At 46.0% G+C, this 13,916-nt stretch overlaps 2 protein-coding genes across 2 annotated transcripts; both read left to right on the top strand.

Annotated features, from left to right (window-relative positions):
* Positions 1-1,325: 1,325 nt before the first annotated feature.
* LOC132080543 (ovomucoid-like) lies at positions 1,326-5,565 on the top strand. The gene is made up of 8 exons (XM_059483757.1): positions 1,326-1,545; positions 2,019-2,041; positions 2,574-2,701; positions 2,958-3,003; positions 3,831-3,958; positions 4,097-4,142; positions 4,797-4,930; positions 5,388-5,565. The coding sequence occupies exons 1-8, from the start codon at positions 1,488-1,490 to the stop codon at positions 5,431-5,433; spliced, it is 609 nt and encodes a 202-aa protein (XP_059339740.1). The 5' UTR covers positions 1,326-1,487; the 3' UTR covers positions 5,434-5,565.
* A 493-nt stretch (positions 5,566-6,058) lies between these two features.
* On the top strand, positions 6,059-12,855 carry LOC132080555 (serine protease inhibitor Kazal-type 6-like). The gene is made up of 5 exons (XM_059483776.1): positions 6,059-6,379; positions 8,500-8,783; positions 10,876-10,907; positions 11,828-11,940; positions 12,704-12,855. The coding sequence occupies exons 2-5, from the start codon at positions 8,726-8,728 to the stop codon at positions 12,747-12,749; spliced, it is 249 nt and encodes an 82-aa protein (XP_059339759.1). The 5' UTR covers positions 6,059-6,379; positions 8,500-8,725; the 3' UTR covers positions 12,750-12,855.
* Positions 12,856-13,916: the final 1,061 nt, after the last annotated feature.

Genomic DNA, 13,916 nt, shown 5'->3' with positions numbered 1-13,916 from the left:
AATCAATATTAATGCTTCCGTGACTACGGCTTCCTTTCCAAATGTGCTCACAATCAGTTCAAGGAATCTGAAAGTCAACACGCTCAGGATGCTAAGAATGCGACAGAAACAACTTTCAAAGGAACCCTTCCACTTGTGATATTTGTGAAAGAGATCCAAATAGCATTATTCATTTATTTTTCAGGAAAATGATTTCATTGATATAAACAGGCCAAATCCCACAAGCTCCATTCTCTGACTATGGTTCCCTTACACTTTCAGCTACATTTTTATGATTTATCTGCTCATGCCAAGTGTTGAACATCTCCCAGGATAATAAGAAAACCAATTCTGATTTTCTATTTAAAACTCAGGCTGCCTTTAAGCCACATGTATGAATTAGGCTTCTTCTGAAGCACAAACAAGTTCCATCCGTCACTTCCTTCCGTGACTACCTTAAATCAAAAATTTATTATTTTATGCAATATCCCCTATTTGTTTTTCCATACACTTGCGATAGAGTCGAGCCACTTAGCAGAGCCTAGCACATTATTTATCACTTATCTTCCCTAAAACACGACTCTCAGCTGACACTCTAAATTTAATGCCATATAATTGAGGGAGAAGGGGGAAGCCTAACGGCTCTCCTTCTGTTTGCAGTTACTGGAATTTTTTCTGGAATGCCTTTGGTATTAACAAGCCCATTTCACCTGCACAGAATACCAGTTGCTTGCCATTAATAAGAAACATTATCCTAGTACAGATTTAAGGCTACTTATTCTCATAATTTCTTAATCAGACTCGTGCTCATTGCCAACAGATGAATAACTATTGCTCCTACACAGAAATGTCTAATAAACTTCTGGGGGTTTTTGTAATGCTTTTATCTCGTGATGACTTTCTGTGGGTGAGAAATCCAGTGTACCAGGAAATTACAGGACAGAGTGTGGAGGGATTTAAAGATGCTGAGACTTCAGCATCTTTACAGTGCACTGATGCTTGCCAGACCCCAGATATGATGTCAGTAAAATGTCCCATGCTCCTGTCACCCCACTCTGCTGTACCATGAAAGTCTCCCAGAGCCCAGTGCCTGTCTAGCATATGTGATATGGTGAGCACAAGTCAAACACTTCCAACAAATGGGCTCTTTTTTCCCTTCCCCAACTTCCATATTCCATTTCATAACATCCGCTATTGAGACAGTGCTCCTGTTTGGAAAGTACAAATCACTCATTGTACAGCAAGACGCCTTTGTTAACAAGCTGGGTGTAGCTCACATTTTTGTTTAATTCTTCTGGGCATCTCTCTAACAAACAAGTATTCTTTGGAGCTCAACTCGGTAATCGATACAATTTTCTTAGTTTACAGAGCAAATAATTACTTTCTGGTGATGACTTCACAAGGTCGGGGAGATGCATATAAATACTGGGGAGGGAGAGGGCTGAGAACCATCCACGGACTCTCCGGCAACCGACCCACACGGATCAGCCGCCACCACCGCCGCCAGCATGAAGATGGCCAACTGTGCTGCCCTTCTGGGGCTGGTCCTTCTTGCCTGCTTTTCTGGTAAGTCATTTCTGTCATTTTTGCTACACTCCATGCTGGTCTAGACCTCCTGATCCTTTCCCTGTCTCTGTGCATCCTGAAGGACGGTGCAGCCTCTTGGGGATGGGATGGTTTGGGAATACGCGGCCTCTCTTTTCAATGAGCTTCGCCCTTGTGCAGACAAACACATGGATCTGTGCTTTAGGCTTTTGAGCCTTAGTGGGGATTATGGAGCTAAAGAAGGATGAAATTTTAGGTCCTATTTATAGTTTAGTGAGTCAAAATTTCTGTTTTCACAAATAAGATTTTTTTTTTAATCTCGGTGTATCACTTTGCATTTACTTGGAGTAGATGAAACATTTGGGAGGATAATCACTTCTTGGTAATGAGAAGGTGTATTTGGCTGATCTGTAGGGAAATTGATGATTCCAAAGGAATTTTAGTGAAGCACATAATAAAATTTTTACATTTTGTAATTTCTATTTTTATCGTAGATCTTGCTGTTGCTCAAAGACGGGTGAGTATTAGATCTTTGTCATTTAGTCTTGATTTCTAAGTCTAGATGAATAATTCATACTCACGCTATATGTCAGGGAATGCTTGAGGGAAAAAAAAAGAGAGAATGAATAAAAAAGAAGTGCCCCTAAGTGCACCTCTTTTCCCAACGTAAGAAAACACCTTTGTCAGAGAGAGATAATTTAGCACTTTGATGATTAAAAAGACAGCGATTAATAATGTAGAATGCGAGTCAGCACAGCACAGAGTGCCAGTAGAAAATCTATATGACTATTGAATATCTGCCTAATATCTTCCCTGTCTTGATTCCCCAAGGAATGATCATTTTTGCCCATAATTCTTGCCAAAATTACTTTAAGTCTTAACAGCAGAGAGGTGCTTTCATTATGCTGTAAGAAACTCGATATAAATTTTCTTCCACCATGGAGGAGCCATTGAGATTCCTCACAGTAGCCTCCCAGTGCAGCAAAACCAGGATTAGGGCAAGGACCCCCCTCTGTCAGTTTGGAGACATGATGAATCCCCTTTCCCAGGCCAACTGCGCCGCCTACATGGCCACTGGAAAAACCATGAACGTCGTCTGTCCCCGCAACTACGACCCCGTGTGCGGCACCAATGGCCGCACCTACCCCAACGAGTGCTCCCTCTGCAAGGACTTCTTGTGAGTAGAAAGTCCCCTGATCACCCACAGCGCCAGCTCAAGCAGCAGGAAGAAGCCCTTGGGGTTGTGACTAATCGTGGGGTGGGCTGGAATTTTCTTAAGTTTCTGTCTTCCTTAATGCGCGGGATCTTCTGTGTCAAAGCCCCAGAATCTGATTAATTACTGGGGCTTTACGGGTGGAGGGACTTGATGATTGAGATGATAACATGGCATGAAAAGATTAATCCCTGCTTTTCTTCTCCCTCTCTCCCTCCAGCCGCAACCGTGCCCTTGACAAGAAACACGATGGAAGATGTGTTAGGGTATGGCCTGAGATTGGTTCCTTCCCCTGCTGGGTGACAGCCAGGCCCAAACCTAGCCCAGGATTCCTTCTGTACTGAACCCACACAATTGCTAGCTCTCAGAAATGGGGTGAAAATGAAGAATTTCAGATTGGCAGGAAATTTAATTTGCATTTTGCTTGGACTGACAAAATCAGTGAGTTTTAAAAGGCAAAAGACCTTCTGTGAAACAGAGTTTAGAAAGGAAGCTTATCGATTTCAAGAGTGTTTCATTCTGTGTTATGAAAACACTTCCCTTTACATTTAGACTCAGTGCCTTGTTGTGGCTAAGAAATTCCCAGAAGAAGTTTGAATTTCAACTAAACTGTAATTTTGTAACAGAAAAAACCTGATTCTATCAGAATGTTTATCACAAAGTTAAGTAAAAGTTAGTATCAATATAGGGAGCTACCATGAAGTGACAAAGAATGTCTATTTTTAGTTTAGAGAGAGAGAGTAAAGAAACATTCTGTCTGTGCAATTTCACATAATACAATGACTCCCATTTCAATACACTCAGAGTAATTGCAGGAGCAGAGAGCTGAGTGTAAATTCCATTTTTGAAAGGTGTGAGGTATTTTAGGCAAGGATCCTTCATGGTGGCATTCAGGGGGGAAAATCCCCAAGATGACAGGGATGAAGCCCTCCTCAGAACAGATAGTGATGCTGTACCCACAGGCAGGATTTCATAGCCCTTTTCATCTTGCAGCTCTGGGCAGAGGGGGGAGTGTCTCTTGCACCACACTCCATTACACAGGGCTGCTGCAAAGGGGAGCAGAGATTCAAATGCTGCTCTGGGACTGTTTCAGATCGACTGTACTGGTTTCCTGAAGCCTGGCAGTGGTTACAACATCCCCTGCACCCTGGAGTACTCCCCCATCTGCGGCACCAATGGCATCACCTACAGGAACAAGTGCCACTTCTGTACTGCTGTGGCGTAAGTGAAGGGCCCAGGGCAGGGCAGGGTTTTTGGATCAGTATTTCTCTTTTTGGTATTTGGAGCACAAAGGGGCGGTTTGGCTCATGAAGCAGCTGCACTGTGCTCATTCATTCTCCACTTGCTTTCCCCCCAAAGGAGCGGCCTGGACGTGAACCTGAGGACCTACGGAGAGTGCTTCCAGGTAAAGCCAGAAATCTGCACTCTTAACTGCTCTTACATTTTACAACACTAATTCATGGCTGAATGATAGAAATGCCTCCACTCTCCTGGTGCACTTGGCCTGGAAATAGGACTTTAGGAAAATAGTTATGCCAGGGTCAACAGGTATGGAACCTAATCCATGGCTGAGATTTTGGTCCCCTCTCTGCTCTGGGAACAGCAGGAAGAAGGTGCTGAGACCTTCATTTGCTGTGACACTGGATGAGCAAGAGATGGTGCATCATTGATGCAGCAGCACTATTAGTAGCAGTGATTCCCTGGGTGGGAGAACTCGGTGCACTGGGACTTGTGACCACCCCCTTTCTGTCCACTTGCCTCTGCTTGCCTGCTGGACCAGAGCAGCCAGTGGGAGGGCCATCCTGGAAATACCAGCATGGTCATTCCACTACTTATAACAATATTTATTAGATTTTTTTTTGCCTCCACCATCTCCCTACTCCAGACTGTTCCAGGCAAGCACATTCTCCGAGTCTGCAGAATTACTGGAACAACAGAGCCCTGCTCCTGAAAAGTGCTTTCACGCTTTGCCACATCACAAATACTAAACAAACATAGAGCACTTATGTAGGAAAATACAGGCACCAGAAGTTTTAAGCCCTGTTTTTTGTTCCATTAGCAAAATGTCAACATCGACTGCAGCAACTTCCAGCAGAAGGGCGGCAACATGGTCTGCACCTCCGAGTACAACCCCATCTGCGGCTCCGACGGCAGGACCTACTCCAACAAGTGCCACTTCTGCTCCGCTGTCTCGTAAGTGCAGAGCTCACCACGTGCCCAGGGAACCTGAGCAGCTCCCGTGCAGCTGGTGGGAGCCCCAGAGCTCCCGTTAGCTCCCATCCCTACCACGTGCTCCTCTCCCAGCGCTCGCTCCTCTGCCAGCCCCCTCCAGGCACCCAGATCCTAAGCCTTAGTGAGTCTTCTCCTCCTCCCCTTGCAATTAAAAGCAGATCTCTGCTTGCAGGCTCATAGCATTGCTGGCTGCCTCCCTGTCAGGGTGGACCGTAGGAGGTGTCCAAAATTATGGGGTTTGTCCCAAATCTCCTCAGCCTATGAAAGCGTGTAACTGGAGGAATCTGAAAAGAAGCAGAACATTAAGTGAAGTACTCTATGACTTGGAGAGCACAATGGCTTTTGGGTTATTTGGGCAAAGTTAGGCTATAAAAGTGAGATCCATGTCTCTAATTTTGGTCTCCCTCTCTCCCTTCAGACGCAGCCTTGGAGGTCTGTTCTTCAGGCACCAGGGAGAATGCTAAGCTCTGGAGCTGGACCCTTCAACATGACACTTCCCTCACAAATTCTTCAATCAAACATGCTCTTCCTTGCTCCCATAACTGTTATGCATCAGTCTCTGCTTTGATTGATCAATAAATTAAATGCAGCCACAATCTTGGCCATGGAGTGGTTTTCCATTTTGGTTTTGTTTTCCAGGCAGGGTAATGGTCTTCAGGCTTTTGGGTACTTTTCTGACAGGCAGAAGAAGTGGTGAAATAAACCACAGTAAAGAGCCAAACACCAGCCCAAGCCCTCAAGACAGAATGTCATTCTGTAGCAAACCATCAGAAAATGCTATAAAATAGCACAACTTTGAATCTAATTTTGAAGCCTTGCAGAGTGTAAATGGATTTGTCTTTGTCACAGCACTGGAACTTGGAGGAACTGTTCCTTTCAGGGGCCTTGGCCTGGTGGGATGGTCCTGGGGGAGTGTGGGAGGGGGTGTGATCAGCTTGACCTGGTCACACCTGGGCAAGGGGCAGGTCTGGTGGTCAGCCTTATAAAAAGGAGGCTCATGGCAAAGGGAGGAGGTATCTCGTAGGGAGGAAAATGAGGAACTGCTGCTTCCTTGAAGGGTGTGTCCATTGAGATTGTGCCCATCAGCAGAAAATTGCAGCAAGCTAGGCAAGGCTGTAATGAGCCTAATGAGAACCTGAGGAGAAATTAGACTGGGCTCAGGCTTTCAGCTTCTTGCAGAAGAGATCTAAAAAGCTGTACTGGTGGTATTTGAGGCAGAGGACCCCTCAGGAAAAGGTCTTGGCTTTTCTAACTCCAGGAAAGAAGGGCAAGAAGATGTGCTAGCGGCTCAAATGTGTTTTCTATCTGGGGAAAAAAGGTGTGAAGATAACATCTTTGTGGGATCCTGAAGCGTGCACTGCAGGATAAATGACATCTGTGACTGTTGGTGATGATGTGCCATCTCTTTGGGTGAGTCAAGGAGTTAATATGCAAACAGCACAAGCAAAAAAAGTCCCAAGTGCCATGGCTAACACACTCCCTTCCTCATCCTTTCTCCACCTCCCATTCTCTTGTTATGTAAAAGAACACCTGCTGCTAAGGCTGATATTTAGGACAAAATCTGTGACTTTCAAGACACTTTTTTTGGTCTTGTTTCCTGAAGTAGATAATTTCTTGACCAAGAATTTTTTAGGTGCTCCCCACCAGAATGTAAGAGGCTTAGTCTTCCCTAGAACCAGCACAGAGAGCAGGAAGAAGAATGGAAATTCTTATTTTCGTGGGTTCTTTTGGTGTTACTACAGGTAAGATAAATTACACATCATACCTTTTGCCTGCTCCTAAGAAAACAGCGAGAAATTGGAGAGTCACAAGAATCCTCACTAATTACCTGAGTGTCTGATAAAACAGTTAAGGAACAGTAAAAGCAGCCAGTTTGGATGTGTTTGTTGAATTGTTTTATAATTCCTTGTTGGACAAGAGGTTCACATAGCGGCCACAGAGCGGTGGAGTTCTGGCCATAGCAGGAAATCGGCTTCAGTGGCAAGGTCTTATTGTCAGCCTTCTGAGGTAGCTTGTGCCTGAGGAATCAGATAGCTGCTCAGAAGGCTTTGGAAAGGCCCAAAGAAGAGCTGCCCACCTGCAGCAAAATGGGGACAAGTGGTGAGTATGTGGCAGTCTCATAAGCCTCTAGATGATTAGGAGATTAAAGGTTTGTAGCATTTAAATCTAAAAAGTGGCCAGCAAAGGTTGGGACTCAGCTTGACACCAGCAAGACTCTGCACAGCAAGGTCCAGGTGCCCTTCCTACCCCTGAGAGGGACAGAATTCCCCCCCTTTGCCACCAAGTCCCTGTTCAGGTGTCACAAAGAAGTGGAAAGGGGCAATAACAATAACCACCCGGCTGGCAATTCAGCCTTTTCCTCTGCGGGGTTTGTTCCCTGCCTGTGTTTGCTGAGGCTGGAGCCAGCCCAGCTGTGCTGCAGCAACCAAAACGTTGTTTGGGCAGATAAGGGGCTGAGGCATCGAGGCTGTGGTGACGTCTGAGAGCAGAAAAGGCAAACAAGGAGTGCTGTGAGTGGCAGAACTGAGCGTGGCTGGGAATGGTGCTGCGGCTGACGGGTTTGATAACTAAATTACATGAGAGGCTGAGTCGTGAGATCACCCTTAATAGACAGCCCAGGACTCGCCTGTCAGTCATGGTTTCCCTGCCACTGTGTGGATTTTAAGATGACTGGCAAGCTGCAAACTGATTTCAGTTTGCTTCCCCAGATGTAGGGCACCCATAGCATTGCTTTCCTGCAGAAACTGGCTGGGGATGCTGGTAGCATCTTTCCTCTGTTGCTAGAAAAAATGTATAGAAATGTGATCTTTATTTTTAATTTTTTTTCTCACTCCTGTGTAAAATTTGGCTGCAACTAGCTGTGTATTCAAAATTCAGTGGGGGAACTGAAACCCAGATATATCTACACACATTCCTCTCCTAAGCCTCGCCTCCTTGGGAAAGCATACTAAAATTTAGGCTTATTCTTATCTGGAGAGGTGTTTGGCGAATGGTGTGCCTGAACACAAATCCTTGCACAGCCTCAGCTGGAAATAGAGCTTGGATCTGCCAATTCCCCATCAAATTCCCACCACTGCCACTTATGGTGGGAGCAGAGCCCTAACATATGTTTGTGAATGTGAAGAACTGGAAAAACATTGACAGCTAGAGTTTAAATAGTTCAGGGAGGAGAGTCAGCAGTCCTATCTGGGACTGTGCACACAGCGAGCAGAGCATGTCACAGCCCAGCTCTTCTCCACCCCAACTCCACAAATTTAGAACCATCCTCAAAAATAGCCAGGGAACAACGTATAATTGGTTTCACAGACAACACATTCTCATGCTGTGATTTATTTCGTAACGTCTAGTGAGTGTCATCACTCAGTGCTGGCATTCGGAGAGGGCCCAGAGAATGAAAATTACCAGCTTCCCTGATGAATCACTGCTTTGAAAATTCACCCTTGTGAGAATCCTGTGACTATTTGGAAAAAAAAATAAAATATAATTATGTTACAAGCACGTCTATCACTCATGTAATTATCCCTTTCTAGGTTTGATGTGGACAGGGCAGCATTCCTTAAAGCACAATAAACCGGCCAGGACCAATAATGGCTTTAGAAACCAAGTGGAGAAGTTCTCACAATTAAGGTGGGGAATGAGGACAGCTACGGACAGGCACATAAATACACAGAAAGGCAGCTCTGTGTGCACACTGTGGGCTCTGGGACTGACACAACACCTCCTGCTCCATCCTTGGACTAAAGAACTTCCTGCAGCATGAGGGCCACAGGTGCCTTAGTGCTTCTCAGCCTGCTGCTGCTCTCTTTCCTCTCGGGTAAGTAATCTTTTCCCTAGCCTAGAAAAGAAAAACACCAAAACCTCTCCTGACAACAAATTTTGGAGAGTCTTGATCACTGGCTGACAGGCTTGAAGATAAAGCTGAGCAAGTAGAAAATATCTGCAGGACTTGCTCACTCCTATGACATATTTCCACTCCTCGTGGGCCTCTGCAGTGGATAATGTAGTGGACGTGTCACTGGGAGACAGAGCGAGCACATACACCAAAGCAGAGTGTAATTACGAATTTTTGGTACAAGCGTTCACTGGAGAGTTTTGCTGAACCAGTTAAAGAAGAAGCTCGCTCACCTCCAGGTCGTCTGCTCTTGTTTTGATCCTGAGCATCTTGGTATTTGGTGTTTTCCTTGGAGATGTGGAGACGTAATTAGATGAAAGTTTCAGCTTTCGTTGATGTTGCAGAGAAAAGCCTGAAAATTAAATTCAAATGTCCTCAAGGAGTCAGAACAAAGAGGGCAAATTAAAAGGATCCAGCAGCTATTTATCTGGAGATTTACCCATCTCTGTGATGATGTGGGGAAGCTGAGTGATGATTTTTGAACCTGTAGATCATGTCAGTGTTTATCACTTGCTTGAGTCCAGCTGACCCAGCTCTGCAAGGTGTGTGGCAACAGTTATTGAAGAAAATGTGGAACAAGAATTATTTATACTTGTTTTTCTGAGAATAATTTGAATAAAGAAGTCACTTGAGAAAATGGCAAGCTGTGCATGGAGAAGGGGTGAATTGCTTTGTACACATTATTTGTTATGAAATATTCATCTGTCTCTAATTGAGTCTTAATTGGGCCTGGGTTCCGTCAGAAGGCTGATTCTTCCTTCCAAGGCCAGGCAGAATAGCAGCAAACCCTGTAATCTCCTGTAAAATAAACAGATGTCAAGAGGCATCATCACAAATTCTTCTGTAGCTGCATGCAATATTTATAAAAACTATTTAATGAGCTGTTTTGTAAATAATATGCAGATAGCCAAAACAGTGCCTGCAACATTATGGCAGCCTAGCCAAACCTGAGGACAGGGTAAAGGTGCCAGCACCAGGAAAAACCACCAAAGGACAACAGAAATAGCAAGAGAAGTAGGAAGGCTTGATGGATGAGGGTAGAGCTGACTGAGGGTTGGGTGGGATTTCCACTGGGGAGAGATGAGTGTAGGACAAGGTCCTTCCACCTCCTGCCCAGAGCCGCCTGAGCAGCCCCAGAGCTGGCAGTGACCCCTCTGACCAGCAGGCACAGCCTCACCAAATGCTGGGCTGTGAGAATCCGTGTAACTGGGTGTTCATCCCACTCTGCTGTGACCCAGATTCTGCAGATCTGCATTCAGCCCACCCTGGAGTGTCAGGCTCCCCCTTAGAGACGTGACAGGGTCGCCCCATTTCACAGCTCTGACTCAACCTACACTCTTGCCTGCTGGCTTTGCTGGGAAGAAACATGAAGAGCGTGCACTGATGAGCTCAGAGCCCAGAGCCTGAGGTTACAGAGGGGATTTTGGTGCTGGTTCTGACCACTGCTGCCTGTTCTGCTCCCTGTCACCCCATGACATCTCTTGGTATCTCACCGGGGCTGAGCCTGTCCTGGGCTGTGCTGAGCATGGCTGGAACCCAACCACAGGATCTCCTGCTCCACAGTCCCCTCCTGTCAGCAGCACCAGCCACTTGCATTGCTCAGAGGAGCAGGAGCCTGAAAGCCTTAAAAGCCACCGTGGTTTTGAAATCTCTGGGAGTGCAGTTCCACATCTGATATGGCAGCTTGCTTCCCCAGGAGTGGCTGCCTTCCAGGAGATTGGGTTATGTGTCTGAGGTGTAGCTAGCAGCTGAATGAGTGATTGCATGGTATTTTAGTAGCATTTTTCAAAATAGGAAAATACTAAAAGGCAATTCAGATAATGTATTTCCTGCCCCCTCTTCCCCCGTGAGGGATGACGGAGTAGGAAAAACCTGGAGTGTGTTTCACTGTGGTTTGCATAAAAGGTTTGTGAATTTAGCTCAGGCTTTATCAGAAAGTAATGCTGACGTGTAAAACCTGTCTGGTTTTTATTTGCTTTTTTGTTTTGTTTTTTTTTTTTTTTTTCCCTTTTAGTTCCAGATGTAGCAGGTCAGGAGATTGAAGAGGTTAGTGCTGCTGTTTCTGCTTGCTGAATCTGCATTTAATAGAACCATGGAACCATTACTGGTGGAAAAGACCTCCAAGATCATCGAATCCAACCTTTGACTGATCACCACTCTGTCAACTAAACCATAGCACTGAGTGCCACATCCATTCATGGCGTTTCACTTTGGAGGAATGTTTTTATAACCAAAATCTTGGTGCTGGGTAAACAGTTTTTAATGTCTGCTGGGAGCAGGTGGGTCCTTCCAAGTATTCCCAGAGCTGGGGAGTTCACTGCTGCCTGGGGAATGTTGTGTGGCCACGTTAGCAGGTAGAGCAGGGAAATAAATGGTTGGTTTGGCAAATGCTTATGTACTGCACCACTTTTGACTTGGCTTCACTATCCAATGTTCTCATGAAGCAAATGGATTATTGAGTGTCTTATTCCCTCAAATTTAGTTAATCCTTAGGATTTGTAGAGAGACAAAATACCTGTACACTTCCTGGGCATAACTTTTAATTCCCTAGGTAATTTCCTCATGGTTTCTCCCTCCTTCCTCTGGGAAAGCAGGAGCTTAGCAAGCACCAAACTGAGTGCAGGTTTTCACAAGACACTGAAGTCATGCAGCAGGGAGGTAGCTCAGCTCCAGGTGCCTGACAGAGCATCACTGCTGACTCTTCTCGTGCATGTCTAGGCTAATCCACTCCTGTTGTTGGGAGGTCAAGACTTCTCCCAAGTGACTCCAATTTCCTTCCTCAAACATGGGGCCAAATTTCCCCTGAAGCGCTGCTTCTGTTCATTTCTGAGAGGGCTTTTTCTGTCAGAAAACAGGCAGTGTCAGAAAAAGCCTTACATTAATAATCTTGGGTCCAATTTGGAAAGTGAAACAAAGAGCATGGGGGTCCTGAAAGGGTTCTTTTTAAATTATTGTTCCTTGTGCAGATCTGTAGAGAGTTCCTGAACAGAAGCGTGTACTGCACGAGGGAGTCCAACCCTCACTGCGGCACGGATGGTGTCACCTATGGGAACAAGTGTGCCTTCTGCAAGGCAGTGCTGTAAGTGACACTGGGGGCATTGGAACAGCAGGCTCTGCCTTCATTGCCATGGATCTAGGGGTGTTCTTCATGGAGGGGAAGCCCTGTATCCAGGCTTCTCCTCTTGTATGGACCGGCCTCTGAACCGTGCCATGCAGAATGTTTCCTCCTTGGAGCAGAGCTGTGTGCTATGAGTTAATTTTAATTCATTTCTGGGCATTGCAGGAGGCTGGTTGCCATGCTGAGAGGCAGCACAGGGCCTGAGAAGCAAATGCATCCTGCCTGTACCTTCCACAGGCACTAAATTGATGCACAATTCCCACTATGTGCCACAGGCTGCAGCTCTCACTGCCCACACTCCTGGGTACTGAGAAGTGCTGGAGGAATGTGGGAGCTGAGCCATGCCAAGTTATTCCTGAAAAGTCTGAATGAACTTTGTGGAACAAGACACAAGATCTCAGAGAAAGAACAGGATGTCTCTCCTTTTCCTGAGCCTTGTCACCTTTTAAAGGAGATGCAACAGGAACCATCCCTGATGGATGGAATGTGCTTGAAAAATGTTTTTGCCTTAGCAATCCTTACATTTAGTGTGCAGCTAAGGCTGCCTTATCTTGGGGCAAATCAGAGAAGAAAGAGGAGAGGAGAAAATGGGTGGGTGCTCCTTGTGAGGCACCAGGGAGATGCACTGGCACCAGTCAGGCCTGTTGGGGTGGGTGAGCTCTGTCCCAAACTGCTGTGTCTGTCATTTGCTGCTTGGTCTAAGTCTCTCTCCCTCCTTTTCCAGGAGAAGTGGAGGGAAAATAAGATTGAAGCACCTGGGGAAATGCTGAGTCCTCCCTGGCCCGAGCAGCAGGAGCTGAGCCGCCCTAGGCCGCAGACAGGAGCAGCCCGTCCTCCCTCTGCTGTCTCTGCTCAATAAAATAACACTCAGCACCATTCTTGGCTGGATTCTTTCTTCCATAAGACCCAGAAGAACGCTTTGATCCAGCCATGCCGGAGCTTGATGCTGGCTTTGCTCTCCTGTGCTGTTGCATCACCTCCTCCTGGGAAGGAAGGCGATTCCCACGGCTCTGTGGGCTGTGCCCTCCTGCCCTTACCAGCCACAGCCCCTCTGTCCCGTCCTGCCTGGCAAATTGGCACATTCTGGGCAGCCAAAGACTGCTCCTGCCCGACTCTGCCCATGCCAGGGGGTGGGTGACAGCAGGTTCCCTTGCCAGCCTCCATAGCCCTGCTCCCTCTCTCAGGGGTTATTGTGGGAGGGTGATGGGAGAGCTGATGAGCAGCGTGACTGCCTGTGCCTCATCTCCTTTGGAAAGCAGAGACAAGCCAGCTGAGCATAGGGAAATATTGCTCCATTTAAGCCTGCACCCAGAAGATGGCAGGTGGAGGCTGGTTTTAGGCAGAAGCTGCAAGGATCTTCTTCCCAAATCTGTCTTCTCCCTTCTTTCCTCTTAGAGAACGCTTTGTCTTGGAAACTGTGAACTCACCAGCCTTACTTTCCTGCTGCCAAGTGGCTTCTCATGCTAATAAAATTATGTTTAGAAGGGAGCCAGATTGTATAAATTGTCAATAATTTAAAAAAAATATTCCCTGGAGCAGAAGAGCTGTGGGTTTACTCGCCCCTTCTCTAGGATAAATTCTCTCTGAATTATACACAGACCTTGATTTTCTAGGCACACATGTTTGCATTTATTTACAATTTTTAATACACACAGACTTCATTCCTTTCTTCACTTTTCACACTGCGGCCCTCTCTCTTCTTCACTCTGGCTGACAAATCCCTCTTTGTGCAAACACAAGAAAAGTAATTTTACGGTCTCTCCCCTTTCACCATGCAAAACTCTCACAGGGAAATACTTGTGGCATCCTCTTGTTAAAACATTGGCAGCAGATCAATGGGACAGCAGCACCTTCATGTTAAACACTTAACTTTCAAAGGGAGCTTTAGATTTACTGTGAGCCTCAGGGGTCAACATCTTTTGCAAGCACCTAAATGC

Source organism: Ammospiza nelsoni, chromosome 16, assembly GCF_027579445.1.
Source record: "Ammospiza nelsoni isolate bAmmNel1 chromosome 16, bAmmNel1.pri, whole genome shotgun sequence".
In the NCBI taxonomy this organism is placed as follows: domain Eukaryota; kingdom Metazoa; phylum Chordata; class Aves; order Passeriformes; family Passerellidae; genus Ammospiza; species Ammospiza nelsoni.
Note: the sequence above shows the minus strand (reverse complement) of the source record. Positions and strands in the feature narration are given on the sequence as shown.